Here is a 15123-nt window from a genome sequence, read left to right as displayed (position 1 = left end):
TTTTCCGCATCTTGTTTGCTTTACCCGATATCCCACGTTAAAGGCTATGAACAAACTTATGTGCATGGTCTATACATGTCATAGAAGGAAATAACTGCGCACACAATGCATTAACTAAATGCAACTACATAAAGAAAGGTCAATGCACAACATTTAATAAATAACTGAACTGTCAATAATATGTCATTCGTTGTAAAGGAAAGCTATCCTCTTTTTTTTTTTTTTTTTTTTTTTAGATTATACTACAGTACAGGGATATTCATAAAATGCATCTTATAAATACGACTTCTAGTTTTCGGGTTTTATTTTTGATCACGTGATGTCCCTTTAAACATATTTTGAGCCGATTCGCTTTCTTAGTCAAACAGTAATTACCAAAGTAAGTTGTTTCAACAAACAACATGCATTGATCTCACCTGATTCTACTTGAACCTGCATTTCGATCTCGCTCTAACCGCTGAATTCAGCTTATTAATTGTGCATCGCTAATTTAAACAATCTGGTATTCAGTTAAGGCTTAACCACTACTAATTAAGGTTTAAAAGGAGGGAGAGGGATGGAAAATAAAAACCGAAAACTAGAAGCTCTGCTTATAAAACAAACTCTGCCATTGACTGGCACTGGGTATTTTTGTATTCAGTTAGCTAGCACAATTTCAAGCATATGTTTTATCCTGCAATTGTAGTTCTGTGGTAATGCAAGGACATCAAGTCCAGAGAACGGAGAGACCACTTATTATTTAAGTACCGGTAGGTGTAATGTTCTGCAATAATGTTTTTATAATGATGAGGTATTTATGAAGTATCCTGTATGTATTGAAATATACATTTTGACTCAGTAATTTGATACAGTACTATTGCACATGTCATTTCTAGACCAGGGGGAAAATTAACTGCTCATCTATGTATCTTTCACTTCTGACATTTGCTTGTGTCTCTTTTTTTTCAGAAATATAAACAGTAAAAGAGAAACAAATTTGATCTATGCAGGTGACACAAATGAGACTCAAAAGAGAGATACCGAAAATATGATTTAGAGAGATCTCTCAATGAACAGGAAGTAATTTCCAGATATCTTAAAATAAATTTCAGATATCTTTAAATAGACACTTGAGTTTCTGATACCTGAAAATGATTTAAGGATATCTCAAACATTTTGAGATATATTTAAATAATTTTAAGTTACCTGAAAATGCATTTTAAATATCTCATTTAATTCTCCATTTAAAGATATCAATAAAGCATTTTCAGGTATATCCAAATGTATTTTATATTAAAGATTAACGTTGGACCAATGAATTTTAAATATGTTAGCCTGCATGTAGTAACTGATTATGTATGTATAAAAATTTGGGATTCCATTTTCCCCTGGGAAACAGAGCAAATGTTTAGCAATGTCAACTTGGATTTCACTAACACTTCACACAAAAGGTACCATTGCTTTTTTATCATTAGCCTTGTGAACCTTAACCTTTCACTCAATAGCCAATACAATCTGCATTTCTTCCAAATGGACCTTTTATTTTAATGAGGAGCATTAGTCATTAGTGGGCACCAAAGTGAAAGATTAACAACTCTTAAACTGTCAGCCATCTGCTCTGAATTAATGCACATGCCTCTAGTAGCAAAGGTAAACTGACCCCTAAAAACAACACATACACAGTATATCACCCCTTTGGTCATGATTTTTGATTTTTTTTTTTTTTAAGTTTGTGTGAATTCCATAGGGAATAATTGTCATACACAATTAAGGCAAATTGTCATGTGTTTGGCCAAGTATGTCAAGAAAAACCTTAATATATTTCCTTCAGACTGGCATTTAATGTTTGCAGTTCTTTCAAATAGTTTAAAAAAAAAAAAAAATCTGATTTATTGACATGTTTATGTATCAGGGAGATGGTTTTAGAAGTCACCTCTAAAATTTCAGAAAGAGTGTAATGCCATTGAAGGTCAAAATGGATTTGGAAGGTATTCCTCATCACAGCTGAAACCAGGGGGCACATCAGAACAGAAAAAAAAATCAGTTGAACACACAGTACCAGCAATACAGCAGCCTCAATTAAGACTTAAAACTGCTTCTATCCTGCATGAATTCATGAAATCGGTTGGTAGAGAGCGAATAAGCAGCATTATATTTCCAGTAACATTTACACTTCATTACAACAGAAAAACAATAACACAGATTGAAAAGGCATATTTCCCACCCATTTGAAAGCATTTGGGTAAAATGGGCAATCAGGAAAAATAGCACAAACATGTAGGATATAAAGCACAACTCCACATTCCCACCTGAATAGCAGAGTGGTTATAATCCATATTCTTGAGCTTTACTAGTTCCTGCACTTGAACCACAGCTGGACTCGCAACATTCAACACAATTTACCTTAATTAATAACCAAAATAAAATTCTGGACATCATTACAGTGTATTTACAAAAACGCTTTACAGATCATGTGGACATTACAAAATGACATCGCAAGAAGCATGTTAATGCCACCTCTTTTTAAGGCCATGGTTTAAAAAAAAAAAAAAAACAATTATACAATATTATGGCATGAAGCTGTAAATTAAATAATAATAAAATAAAACACCTCTACATATTTTACTTCCAGGTGCGGTTCAGTGTCTTTGCTGTGGGCACTCTACTCGAGTCTTTTGTTTCAACCAGTGATTTATCAGAAACGCTGCTTTTGCGTGGGTGCTCCTTTTTGGGAGGCGGTGTCTGACTACGCTGTTGTGTCCTGTTGGTCATTCTCATGCTTGCCGCCCTTCTCAAAGAAATTTGTGAATTGTCATCATCCTTTGGAGTCTGTGGGCTACGTACTGGCATAATTTTGTGAAGAGACTGTCTCAGAGGCCCATTTCTGGTGAGGGTGGCGCTTTTGGAAGGAGTGGGAGGGTTTGAGCTTGGCGCGATGTCCTTTCTCATCTTTCTGGAGGAAGAAGCCACTGTGTTCCTTGCGAAGCTGGGAGAGGCCCCCGAGGCCTTGCTAGTGGAAGTCTGAGTCTGAGGTTTTCCTGCCTCGGATGCAGCCTGGGCCTGAGCCAGAGCCCTCATGGTGGACCGGCACATCTTTTCTTCTGGTTTGGGTATGCTCCGTACTGGTTTGGCACTGGGTTTTCTGACAGAGTTTTTGCGTGCCATTGGATCTCTGGCCAAGTGGGAACTGGCCTGGGCTGGAGTCCCTCTGTTTAACTTGTGTTCCTCTGCAGGAAGGCTGGAGCGCCGAGGGGTTCTGGAGGTCTGGTCGTTTCTGATCCCCACAGTGCTGTGTGCCCGCTGGGGGCGCTTCATTTCAGCACTGCTGCTCTCCCTTACTGGGGCTCTCTCTGTCTTCTTTGCCAAGCTGGCTGATCTGCTCATTCTGGAAATAGGCACAACTTTACGCATATTCTGGTTTTCTGAAGGTGTTAGTGTCCTTACAGATCTAACAGAACTACTGACGTGAACACGAGATCTGTTTGGAGCTGGCTTCTCTTTGACAGAAGAGGTTTTCTTGTTGACTTCTGACTTTCCTTTCTCTTGTTTCTTTTGTTTTGTAGTCTCTCCTGTTTTACCACCATCTGATGCCCTCTCCTCCGTGGTGGCTGAATGAGGGACAGAAACTGGTGCATCACTGACAGATCCTGCTTCTAAGTTAGAAGAAGCTGCACTCTGCTCTTTTGTGTTGTCCTGGCAGGAATCCACAGCTTGGGTTTCTACATTGCCAGATGAATCTGAAGCCGTACAACTTTCTGAGAAGTCAAATGCTACAGAACAGTCCGCCTCTGTGCAATCCCCAATGTAGAATAGTGGCTTCTTGTTGTTAGATACAGAACTATCTAAAGGCAAAGGGGTATCGCATGTTGTTGAGGAAACATCAGTGCTGTTGTCCTCCTCCTCGTCCACTTTTTGAGACGGGGAAGCAGAGGCTGAAAACTGGGAAGATTCCATTTTAAAATCGGCATTTGTTGCGCTTGGCAAGCTCAGACTTGACAGAGGAATGCTTGTATCCGAAACAGTGATAGTCTTCATTCTATTGTTTTTCATCTCTAAATCTGTAACAACAAGATCTCCCTTGTTCACCAAGCGCATATTTTTATTATTATTATTAGATGGCGAGGCAAAATCAAATGCCTGGAGTCCCGCGATCAATGCGCATCTTTCCACGGTAACATTAATTTGGCTGCAACTGGTGAGCTGTGACTTTTGGCAGACATTTTTATCCTGGTTGCTGCTGTTGAATGCGCTGGTTTCAGAGAGATTATTATTGTTATTACTACTTACATGGGCATCCGCGTTAAAGTTTGAATCCATGTTAGATGCGGGCGCAGGAGTTTGAAGGCCCGCATCCTTGTTTTTGTATGCCGTGGCCCCTTGCTCCCCATTTAAGTGTGTGCTTTTTTTTAAGTCAAGTTCCCTGTTCTCATTTTGAAAGTCCATCCAGGGAGTGCTCTTCCTCGGCTGATGCCCGTTCACCTGGGGAAGGCTGTTGAATTTGGTGGGGTCCTCCCCTCCAGGGCCTTCCAGGAAGTTCTGGAGCTCCTTGTCTGCCATCACGCCCAGGGAGTGCCGGGAGCGCCTGCTGCTGGACGAGCGGGAGAGCGGGCTCTGGGGCTGCTGCAGGAAGTCGAGGAGGCCGTTCTTTGTCAGCATCTCCACGTCGTTCTCGCTGCTGCTCCTACCAAAGTTACCGCTGTGATCCCCCGCTGCCCACGAGTGCCGCTTCTCCTCCAACTCCCGCAGGCGCTTCTGCCGAGCCAGCTCCTTCAACACACGATCTCTGTTATCCTGCAGAGGGAAAAACTCACATCAGAAATATACCACTTTTTTTTTTTTTTTTTGATTTATTGAATCACTTTACAGAACTGGACAAATAATGTGCAAAAATACCACAGTACCACATTTTTCATATGACATGTAGGGCAGGGTGGTATACCTAACAATGGTTTTCCTCACCAACAAATGTAAACTGTTCCAACTTGCCACAACTTATTTTTTTCAGGGTTAACTTAATATTAAATTTGAATGTTAAGCTGTGCATATGCTAAATTATGTGACATAAGGAGTATCTGTGTAAACATACTGTAATTGTTTTTCTTTTTCACATGTAACTACACATAGAATGATACACAGGTATTGGCACAGTACTTATAGAATGTACAGACAATGGCCCTGATCCTTTGTATGGTGTGCAATCATATAAAATAGCCATCCTTAAAACATGAATGAGATACTGTAGGGTGTCGCATGTATTTATACCAACAGCCTAATAGGTACCTTAACAGCTTTATTGAATTTGATGCAAAAATCCTGGAATATCCTGAAACATTCATCCAATTTCATGGTCTCTTTATCTTCACAGAAGAAATCAATCAGAACGTTTCCCTCCATATGCAACTCCACTCTCTGCTTCTCCATCTCGCCCAGGGCTCTCACAGCGCTCTGCAGGCAAAGGAAACACACAACAACACCTTTAGCGAACATGAGGAGGAGAAGATTACATAACAGAAAACACAGAGGAATAGGTTACTTGAATGTGAAAAACTGAAGTTAGACATAAAAACCAAGACTGACCGGGCAAATTCTGTTTTGTTTACTAGAAGCCATGCAACAGGAGCTAACAAAAAATAACGGAGAAGGACTGTGTTCAACAGGAACAGATGAGGCAGAAGAGTACTGTGTGCTTCTGTAAGATCAATACAATTTAATGTGATCTTGAAACCTCCAGCGAGAAGTGCCAGCAGCTCTTACCTTTTATTTCAAGGTGATAATTTGTTTTATTTATGTGTTACAATATTTCCTCATGTTGAAAATATCAGCCTTAAAATGATTCCCTATTACATGAAAAAAAAGATTCACAATCCTCTTTAGTCTGATTTATAACACACAATAAATTAACATGCCTATTTGGCTCACATGGCAGGGCACTCATAGGTTCGGCAACTTTAATGAACAAAAGCAATAAGCATAAGCACATGCTGTAACATATAGTACCAACACAGTGGTGATGTGGATGGTGAATACCAGGCTGTACTGACCTGTATGAATTGTTCCAGCTGTTGCAAGAGCTCCATGTCTTGCTGTATCCGTGTCTCTATGGATCTTGTTCTAACAGACAGGGAATGGAGCTCAGCTTCAATATTGTCCACCGATAATCTGAAAAGATAAAAAAATGACCTTCACTAAAACAAGACAACCAATTGCACTGATAAAGTTCACAATTGCCAGACTCTTTATTGAACCTATTAGCTGTTCCAAGGGTTGATCAAATAATAAACATCTGCCATTTTACAGTAAATGAGATGTTTAAAATCATCTGAGGGGGATACAAGATTGTTCTAAAACAATAGCAGCCTCTAATAACACAGGCAATTACAGACAAAATACAGTTCCTTATGAAACTTCATTACATTTGTGTAGGCTGAGCGCCTACTTTATACGCTCTATATTAACACCTATCAGACCTACTTCTGTGTCCATTGGGACTGATATACAACAGGAAGATGCAGCTTTTATATGTTACAGAACACACTGAAAGGTCAACCTTCATATATATATATATATATATATATATATATATATATATATATATATATATATATATATATATATAATTTTTTTTTTAAATTTAGTCATCTCCAATCATCATTTTTTATTATTTTCTCCCCAGTTTAGTCGTGTCCAATTACTTTCAGGCTCAGCTCACCGCTACCACCCATGCGCTGACTCGGGAGTGGCGAAGACGCACACATACTATCCTCCGAAGCGTGTGCAGTCAGCTGACCACTTCTTTACACACTGCAGATAAACCATGCAGCCACCTCAGAGCTACAGAGTCAGAGGACAACGCAGCCCTGGGCAGCTTACAGGCAAGTCTGCGGGTGCCTGGCCAGACCCAGGGGTCAACCTAGCCCTCCCTCACCCTGGGCAGCGCTCAGCCAATTGACCGCCACCTCCTAGGAACTCCCGGTCATGGTCAGCAGTGATTCGAACTGGCGATCTCCAGCCTGTCTGATTTAGATTTAACATGCAGTGCCACAGTGTGTTCTTAAAGAAGGTGAAAAGCTTTACCTGGCTGCACTCTGAACATGCTGCAGCCTTTCAGAAAACTTCAAGAGAGCCTCATCTTTCTTCTGGGCCTCCTGTTAAACCAAACCAAAATGTTGTATATAAATGAATGATATATATATATATATATATATATATATATATATATATATATATATATATATATATATTTTTATATAGTGCCTTTCATAGTGGACCACCATCACAAAAATCTTTACAGAGGTAGGCTGTGAACTGTGCATTATATGCAGAGTCACTTACAATAGGACAGAGATTTAACATCTCATCCGCAGGATGGAGCACAAGGAGGTTAAGTGACTTGCTCAGGATCACGATCTTGACTTGCTCAGGAACAGTCACATGTCTCAGTCAGTCACGTCTCCACCCCTAAACTTGGCCAAAACCATGTTCGGGACCTTATTAGTCATATGTTTTGATCACCCTGTGACGGAGTTAATTAATTACTATACCACACTGCCTCCAATTAATTATTTTACACGGGAACGGGGGCGGGGCGGGGCGGGGCGGGGGGGGGGGGGGGGGGCTGCTGGCTTGACTCCTGAACATTAGACAATTTGCAGACAAAACTGAGTATTGATAGACAGAAATATAAAAACGCAGTCAAGCTTGAAATTCTAACCACGGCAGCCTAATCTATCTTTCAGCCTACATTAAGAACACAGAGACCTAAAATGTGTAACATAAAAGAAAGTAAAATAAAAATGAGATCTGACTAGAGTGCTGCAAGGACTTATCAGAAAGTGATGATATAAACTAGGCAAGATTTTAGAATATGTAAGGTATATTGTATGTAAAAACAGCATTCACTTTCAAAGTAATAATCTTAGTAACCTAATTAAAGACTTTAACTGCCAAGTTTGGGTTGGCAGAAGGGGTACACCTACTGTACCAATAACCCCAGTTTTTAGTCACCAGCACTTCTCTATGCATAGTCACACCACTTTGTGTCCTCACAAAAAAGCCAACATACCAGAGCAACGAAGTGCAGCAGATTCATCCCAGGCTTGTTCGCTTTCGTATCCGCGAGCTTCAGTAAGGACGAGAGCTTGAAGCCCACAGCGTTGCCGGCATAGCCGCCCTGAAAAGGATTAAAAGGTAAGTGGAATGCATGAACAGCGGCACACATTACCAAAGACTTATATGAAGCAGGTTAATTAGCACTTACTGCATTCATGATGTTCCCTGCTTGGAGGACCAAATGTAAAACGGCGTGTAGCTCCTCACATGACATCAGTTCTGCAGAAAGCAATTAAAAGAATTAAACAACATTTCTTTCAAATGTGTCAGGAACTGGAAGTGTTAATGGTCTTCTGGGGTCAACCTTAGATAGCTAAATAACAGTCACTCACACTAAGTTCTCGAATTAAATGGTTAATTTCCCAGGTAAACGGGGTAATGGCAACATATATCTATTACATTGCCATTCTATATGTACAAGTTACACTGTATTATTATCTATTATTATTATAATTGTTCAAGAACAACCTGACAACCAAAACGGTGCTTAACAAAAGAAAAATACTAAAAAAGTCAAACATATCCTTACTGTTCAAACCTGAACGTACATTATCCGTCAGAAGGCAAAATATTTCCAAAAAGACCAGTCACCACTGTATAAAACATGCTTTAAGTACCCTTTGTAGCAACGCGTATTACGCCAATCTCATTTTTCAAAGAAGAGCAGCAAGGAAAGAATTCCTCCTTCAGTACCATGGAGTCAATCCGGAGAGCGAAGCTGGTTTAGAAAGGTAAATAAATCACAGTTGACAAAAAGAACAGACTGAAGAGCAAAGCTTTTAAAACCAGTCACTTTTAACCACAACCAAGAACGCTCCTTACCTTGGCACTTGGATTAAAAGGTACATGAAGGAATCCACCAGTGGCAGTTTGCTTGCATCTCCCTTAAATGCTTCTAGTTTCTTCAGCTGTGGAACACAAATCAACTATCAAATCAATGTCCTGTCTGTTAACAATAGTTTCTGCACTCTCCAAGAGGCTGTCTCCAATAAAGGTGCACATGTATGTATCAGGAAACAATCTTTGATTCAAGGGCAAAAACATGTACTGAATGGGACCATTCTGGTCTGCTAGCCAAGAAACAGGAGCCATTGATGAATCTTAGCAAGTTTACATTGCTGTAGCTCTTTGGCTACATTTTTACTTTCATCCAAATGGGACTCCTACTGTGAGAGAGGCTTTTTTTAAGGTGGTAGTTACATATTTGTGTTTCACACATTCACTTCAAATGCAAAAGGAACCATGCTGTTACCTAACCATGTAAACGATTATCCATAGTCGATCACCAATTCTCCTCCTATTGTGAGAATACTGAAAAACATTATTGACTTCCATGACTTTGAACAGGTTACTGGTCAAAGGTTTCCCACATGTCACTTGGCTTACCTGTGTGACAATGACATCCATTACCTAATCTGTTAGATATCAAAAGTGTGATGGACAGACCAGCAATAGCATCCTTCTAGTATAATAGCTAATAGACAAACATTCATTTGATTGCTCCCAATCTACAAATTGTTTATATATTTCTTTTTTATTTCACATTTCTTTATAACAATGACAAAATATACAGGATAACCCCCCCCCCCCCCCAATAAAAAAGCATTACCATGCAGACAGAAAATGTGTGCAAATTCTGCAATCATGCAAAGAGAAGGGATATTGGGCCTGTTGTCACGTTTGCTCACCTCATCTGACTCAGGTAACAATTTTGCCAGCTCTTTCAAGGTCTCCAATCCATACCTCTCGCTTTTTCCCAAGCAAATGTCTTCAATGATGGACTCTTTTGTCCTAGAATAGTGAGATTGAATTTGAAAAATGTACTCTCATGCACTTGAACAGACACATACTTAATTATGATTACATACTTAAGTTATGATTGATTTGAAGAACTGGTACCGTTAATTAGGTTAACACAGCAAACACAATCTTTCACAATAAATAATATGGATAATCAGCCTTCATATCTTTATAACACTATGTCTGCTTCAGATGATCAGTTACAGATCCTACTGGCACTTAACAACCTTGTGGGATTCACTCTTAGCTAGAATAACTACAACTTCATATTACAAATGCAAAAAAGGTGGAGTCTCCTTTGGTCCTCAGCTACAGTTACTGTAAGTACCGGCTGCATAGTTTAGTTACAAATAGTCCTTGTCATTTGTGATCGAGCCACTGATTTTAGTTGAGTATATCTTTACTAAGTGCATAAATCCTTTTTGGGAAACTGTTTAATTTAACTAGCAAGTGACAGACTTCTGTTCAGTATGCTTTCAGCTACAACAATAATAACCATCTCTTCACATTATAGCCCTAAATACATTATTAATACATACAAAGGAATGGGTAATGTAATATAATTCCCTATAGCAAGGCATGTTGTAGTATACACATGAGTAGCTACAGCTTTTAATAGCAGGGAGCTGGTGAATCCGACTAAACATAGGTGTGCAGTTAAAGCAGTGAAAACCGCTATATTTATTTAACTTCTTTCCGTGTCAATGGATCTTTTTGCTCTTTTCTCTTTTTCTCTCGCTCTCTCATATATATACTTCCAACTCAACTTTCCTCAACCGGCGCGAAGCACTCCTTTGATGGATGCTGACTCTGCCCACTCATCACCCATTGGCCATCAGCATCCCCTTGCATTCACACACACACACACACACACACACACACACACATAAAATACAGGCACATAATTATTCTGCAACTTTTCCACATAATGCCCATTGATGCAGAATCCAGTGTAAGAAAATTGGCACTTCTGCATTTCTTTTGATTTATTCCAGCACTCTGCTAGCCAGTCCACTCTTTTGTCCTGCCATATAATATGGTGCACCCTCTGTTGTAATTCCAGTTAGTTTTTTTTCCAAGGTAATTCTGTACTTTCCATGACTTCTTGAAGTTAAAAAAAGTCCTTTCCTGTGGTTGTGTTGTTCATGGAATCCACAGCATTTTAATTTTTTCTTTTTCAGTAAACTCAAAACACGTTGCTTTGTACAGCGTGTCTTAATGACTTTGTGTTATAATCTTTCATAAAACATTACTCATTGAACAAATAATTATCTGGCTAACTATTTTGGAATCTTCTGTGTTCCGCCTCCACCTTTTGTTTCCGTGACATCTCCAACTACTTTTTGGCTACTGATTTTACATTTTATACAAAGTAAAAAAAATGTTAAAACAAGCCTTTGCTTCGCTGTCCTAATCAATGATGTGTTCTGTGCTGTTACACATGTACGTGAGGAAACAGATCCTGTGTGCCATATTTGATTGGTTATTTTACTACCTCAGTGAGCTGTGATTGGCTTAATGGGAATGTCACTCATACAATGCAGACTGCACATGTTGAATACATGTGTTATATTAAAGAGGCGGGTTGTTTTAAAGAAGAATTCCAAAACCATACAGTACATCAATGCAATTTTAGAAACTAATGGGCGGGCCGGCAAAAATTGCCCCGCGGGCCGTATGTTTGACACTCCTGCTTTAGAGTATTAACTATGTATGATTGGGAGAGTTTGTTTAAGATGTGTATTTAGACTTGGGAGTGACATCCAAAACAAACAGAATACTTGATTAACTGTTTTTGTAATATATTCTGCGCCTGCTCCATATTTATCTTTACTGAAAAGAAAATAACTCTCTTTGATCACTTGTTCAAAGTGTGTTTAGGGTGTAACAATTGCCATCCCTGTTCTGTAATATGATAGATGAGCTGCGATGTACACACCGAAAGACACATAGAATTTTTTTTTAATTCAGGGATGGAAATAAAGCTCCTATCGCATAGAAGTTTAATCCATTCTTGGTTTGACTATGAGTTAAATTAGACGCACCTGCTCTTGTTACCTGTACAGGCTAATTGAGCTCATAGTAAAATCTGGAATGGGTGAAACTGCTGTGCAGTAGGAGTCTTATTTCCATCCTGAAACAATACTCAAGCTATCAATAAATATGTTTGTCGAGATTAAAACATAAACTGAATATTGTATATTACATACATAACCAAATACTGCATACAGTATGTGTTAATTATGCTGTCAAAATATCCATTCCTGGGGCTCCCGAGTGGTGCATCTGGTAAAGGCACACTCAGAGGTGTGCAGGATGCGCCCTATAGCCTGGAGGTCGCTGCTTCGAGTCCAGGCTATTCTATTGCTGACCGTAGACGGGAGCACCCAGGGGGAGCACCACCCTGGGGGGGGGGTTGGGCTGCCCAGAGCAACATTGTCCTCTGACGCTGTAGCTCTGAGGTGGATCTGCAATGTGAAAAGAAGTGGTTGGCTGATGGCTTTGGAGGACAGCCTGTGTTCATCTTCATCTCTCCCGAGTCAGCGCGGGGGTGGTAGCGGTGAGCTGAGCCTAAAAATAATTGGATATTCCAAATTGGGAGAAAATAATAAAATAACTGTTGATTACTAAATAAAAATAAATAAATTAAAAAATCCAATCCTGTCTGGGAGGAAAGCCATCTATGGCAGATGAAACAAGGATACCCCGCAAATCTCATGCCTGCATGTGGTGTTCAATGTATAATAAATACTACTTTACATTATTCTTATCATCATTCAACAATAGCCTCTAATTTATAGACCAATAAAGAGACTGACATTGTATAAGCTATAGCATCATGTCTCTGCTACAAAGGTTTCCCATTAGTGTCAACTGTGATGGTGGACTTTGTTATGCGGTCCACTAGGAAGTTGGAACTACACTGAGACCATAAGAAGCTCATTTCATGTAGGGCCCCTGATCTTTAACCTCTACTGTCCTTTGCTGGATGTCCTCCAGAGAAGTGGAGTTGAAAAGCTTCTTGCTTTGGCTTGCTAAATTAAACTACCATGCATAGTGAGTCTAGGTAAAAAAAATCTGTAGAAATGAGATGTTGAATCTACGATGTAAAAAATATCTTTAGATATGAAAAACAAATGTTTACTCCACACACATACAAGTACTGAATCAATTTTTTATCATTTTACCCAGCAGAAAACCTCTTGACACAGTCTTACCCATCCATGACCCTGTTGATACATTGTCCTGTCAGAACCAGGACTGAATGCTGGAACCAATTCCATACAGGATTTGACCTCAACAGAGGTCATTTTCCCAGAAGCCCTTCTGACAGTTATTGCAGGTTTACTAAATATGCGCATATGAGGGTTTTAATAAAAAACAAAGCATTTACATTTTGTTTTTGCAGGTGAACTTGCTAAAAAAAAACATCCCTGTGAGCTATCCCATAAATATTTTAAATGAGTAAATAAAATATTATTTTTTCAAGGAGGCCGTGGGAGATGAAATTCTTTTCTAAACTCACGTATATAAGCAGACTATTTGCATTTGAAAGAAGACAGTCAAAATTGCCCTGTAAAGGTGCTACAGAAAGGCTCTAATAAGCAATCAGATTATAATTGCACCAATGATAAATGTATCAAAAACCCAGTGAAGAATCCTTGTGTAAGCCTGCTATAAGTTTGCTTTAGGAATTATTTTTTAATTGAAGGCAAATTTAAGCAAAACATTCAAAACCAATAACAGACCAGAATGTTTTACATTAATTGCAATACCTACATTATAGAGAGAACCTGCCTGGGTTTATTATTCACAGCGACCCTATATCATGTCTGGCCATTACCCTAAGTTGGACCAAAATATGAACTGGCCAAAGCATCAGGTGTACGTTGGAGGTATTGACCAGGCCCAATCCCTCACTTGCTGCACATGCAATGCCCCTAAGGGGTGGTTGCTCCTTAACCAATACCCCATTTTTAGATTTTTAGAGCCTTTTATTACCAGATAACCCACCTGCACTGCATCAACCAATAACATGTAAGAGATTCAGTTCAGGGGGAATCTGGAGTTCTGTAAATGCTCTACAAATCCACTTGTGGCTCATCCCAGGAGGGTACAGGTTGATCAGATCAACCCCTTAGTCAAATAGGAATTAAAAAGAACAAGTCTATTTAAAAGGAACATGAAAGTATGTCTGGAAATCTTTACAATACATTCCATTTGTGTAATCAATCAAAAGCTGTGGCAACTTGGTGATAAATCATGTTCTGTTCATTTGGCTTAAATGCCTGGTTTCCTGATGACTTTTGTAACAGAATCATACTGGAGTTCGCTGGATCAGATGGACAGATAACACCAGAGCTTTATGTATTTGAACAAATCAACTTGAGGAAAGCATCAAGTCTTAAATATAAAATGGGCTGGAGAGCACATTTTTCCTTAGCTGTTCAATGGTAAATGATTCAACTGGTGTCTTCCTGCAGCATGGCAGCCTGATCTCAGACCACCAAGGGACTCTATTTAGGGAGATCTAATCTAACTAGTGATCAAACTCAGAGCTGATAGGACAGGACTCTCAGGTCAGCTGCTGTTCCACACATGCTCTATCAGTTTGCTGAGCATACAGTTGTTATGAAATAATAAAACACACACTACTGTACTAGAAAAACATGGGCTGGCAAAAGCAAATACTGAACAGTTGAGATTGACTGTTTTAATGTTGAAAACATGGGCTGTGTTGGACATGTAAAACAGCGATCCATAGTTATTAAGCTTGATCAAATTGATAAATGCTACTACCATTTTGACAATACCTATTAAACCTATTCAATAGGCTTATCTATTTAATAAAGTTTCAATAAATTTGAACTGACCAAGTTGGATCTTTATGATTCGTATTTTCTCATTCAAATATGAGATTGATTTTAATATACTTACTTTTTTAATTGTTTGAGAAATATGCCCACGTTCATACTTCTCTTCGAGTCCAGAATACTGACCTGTAAATAAAAGGGGAACAGACATTAGATGTACTGAAACCAGAGCAATATTAATTCCACAATACAGGGAGTAGTGAGAATGCAGCGATCAAAATTGAATTAAACGTATTAAGAGTGCCAGGAGCCGATCCCCCAAAAATGTTATGTGTATTTGTTTGTTTATCTTACATGTTACATGCTTAACTTGGGTTTTGCAGGCTACAAAGGTGCATAACTGCCAGTGTTGTACTTTAAA

The 15123-nt window shown here is 39.1% G+C and overlaps 1 protein-coding gene across 1 annotated transcript in view; it reads right to left on the bottom strand.

Moving 5' to 3' along the window:
* Window positions 1-1259: 1259 nt before the first annotated feature.
* Window positions 1260-15123, bottom strand: part of LOC121321503 (FH2 domain-containing protein 1-like) — a 39122-nt gene continuing 25258 nt past the window's right edge. Inside the window, 10 exon segments of the mRNA XM_041260488.1 lie at window positions 1260-4770; window positions 5260-5424; window positions 6021-6138; window positions 7054-7124; window positions 8042-8149; window positions 8237-8307; window positions 8706-8806; window positions 8911-8996; window positions 9777-9879; window positions 14827-14888. Coding sequence (XP_041116422.1) covers window positions 2602-4770; window positions 5260-5424; window positions 6021-6138; window positions 7054-7124; window positions 8042-8149; window positions 8237-8307; window positions 8706-8806; window positions 8911-8996; window positions 9777-9879; window positions 14827-14888 — 3054 coding nt within the window. The 3' untranslated portion in view covers window positions 1260-2601.

The sequence above is a fragment of the Polyodon spathula genome, chromosome 1, assembly GCF_017654505.1.
Source record: "Polyodon spathula isolate WHYD16114869_AA chromosome 1, ASM1765450v1, whole genome shotgun sequence".
NCBI classification, from domain to species: Eukaryota; Metazoa; Chordata; class Actinopteri; order Acipenseriformes; family Polyodontidae; genus Polyodon; species Polyodon spathula.
The sequence above is the reverse complement of the archived record's forward strand: the minus strand, read 5'-3'. Positions and strand labels throughout refer to the sequence as shown.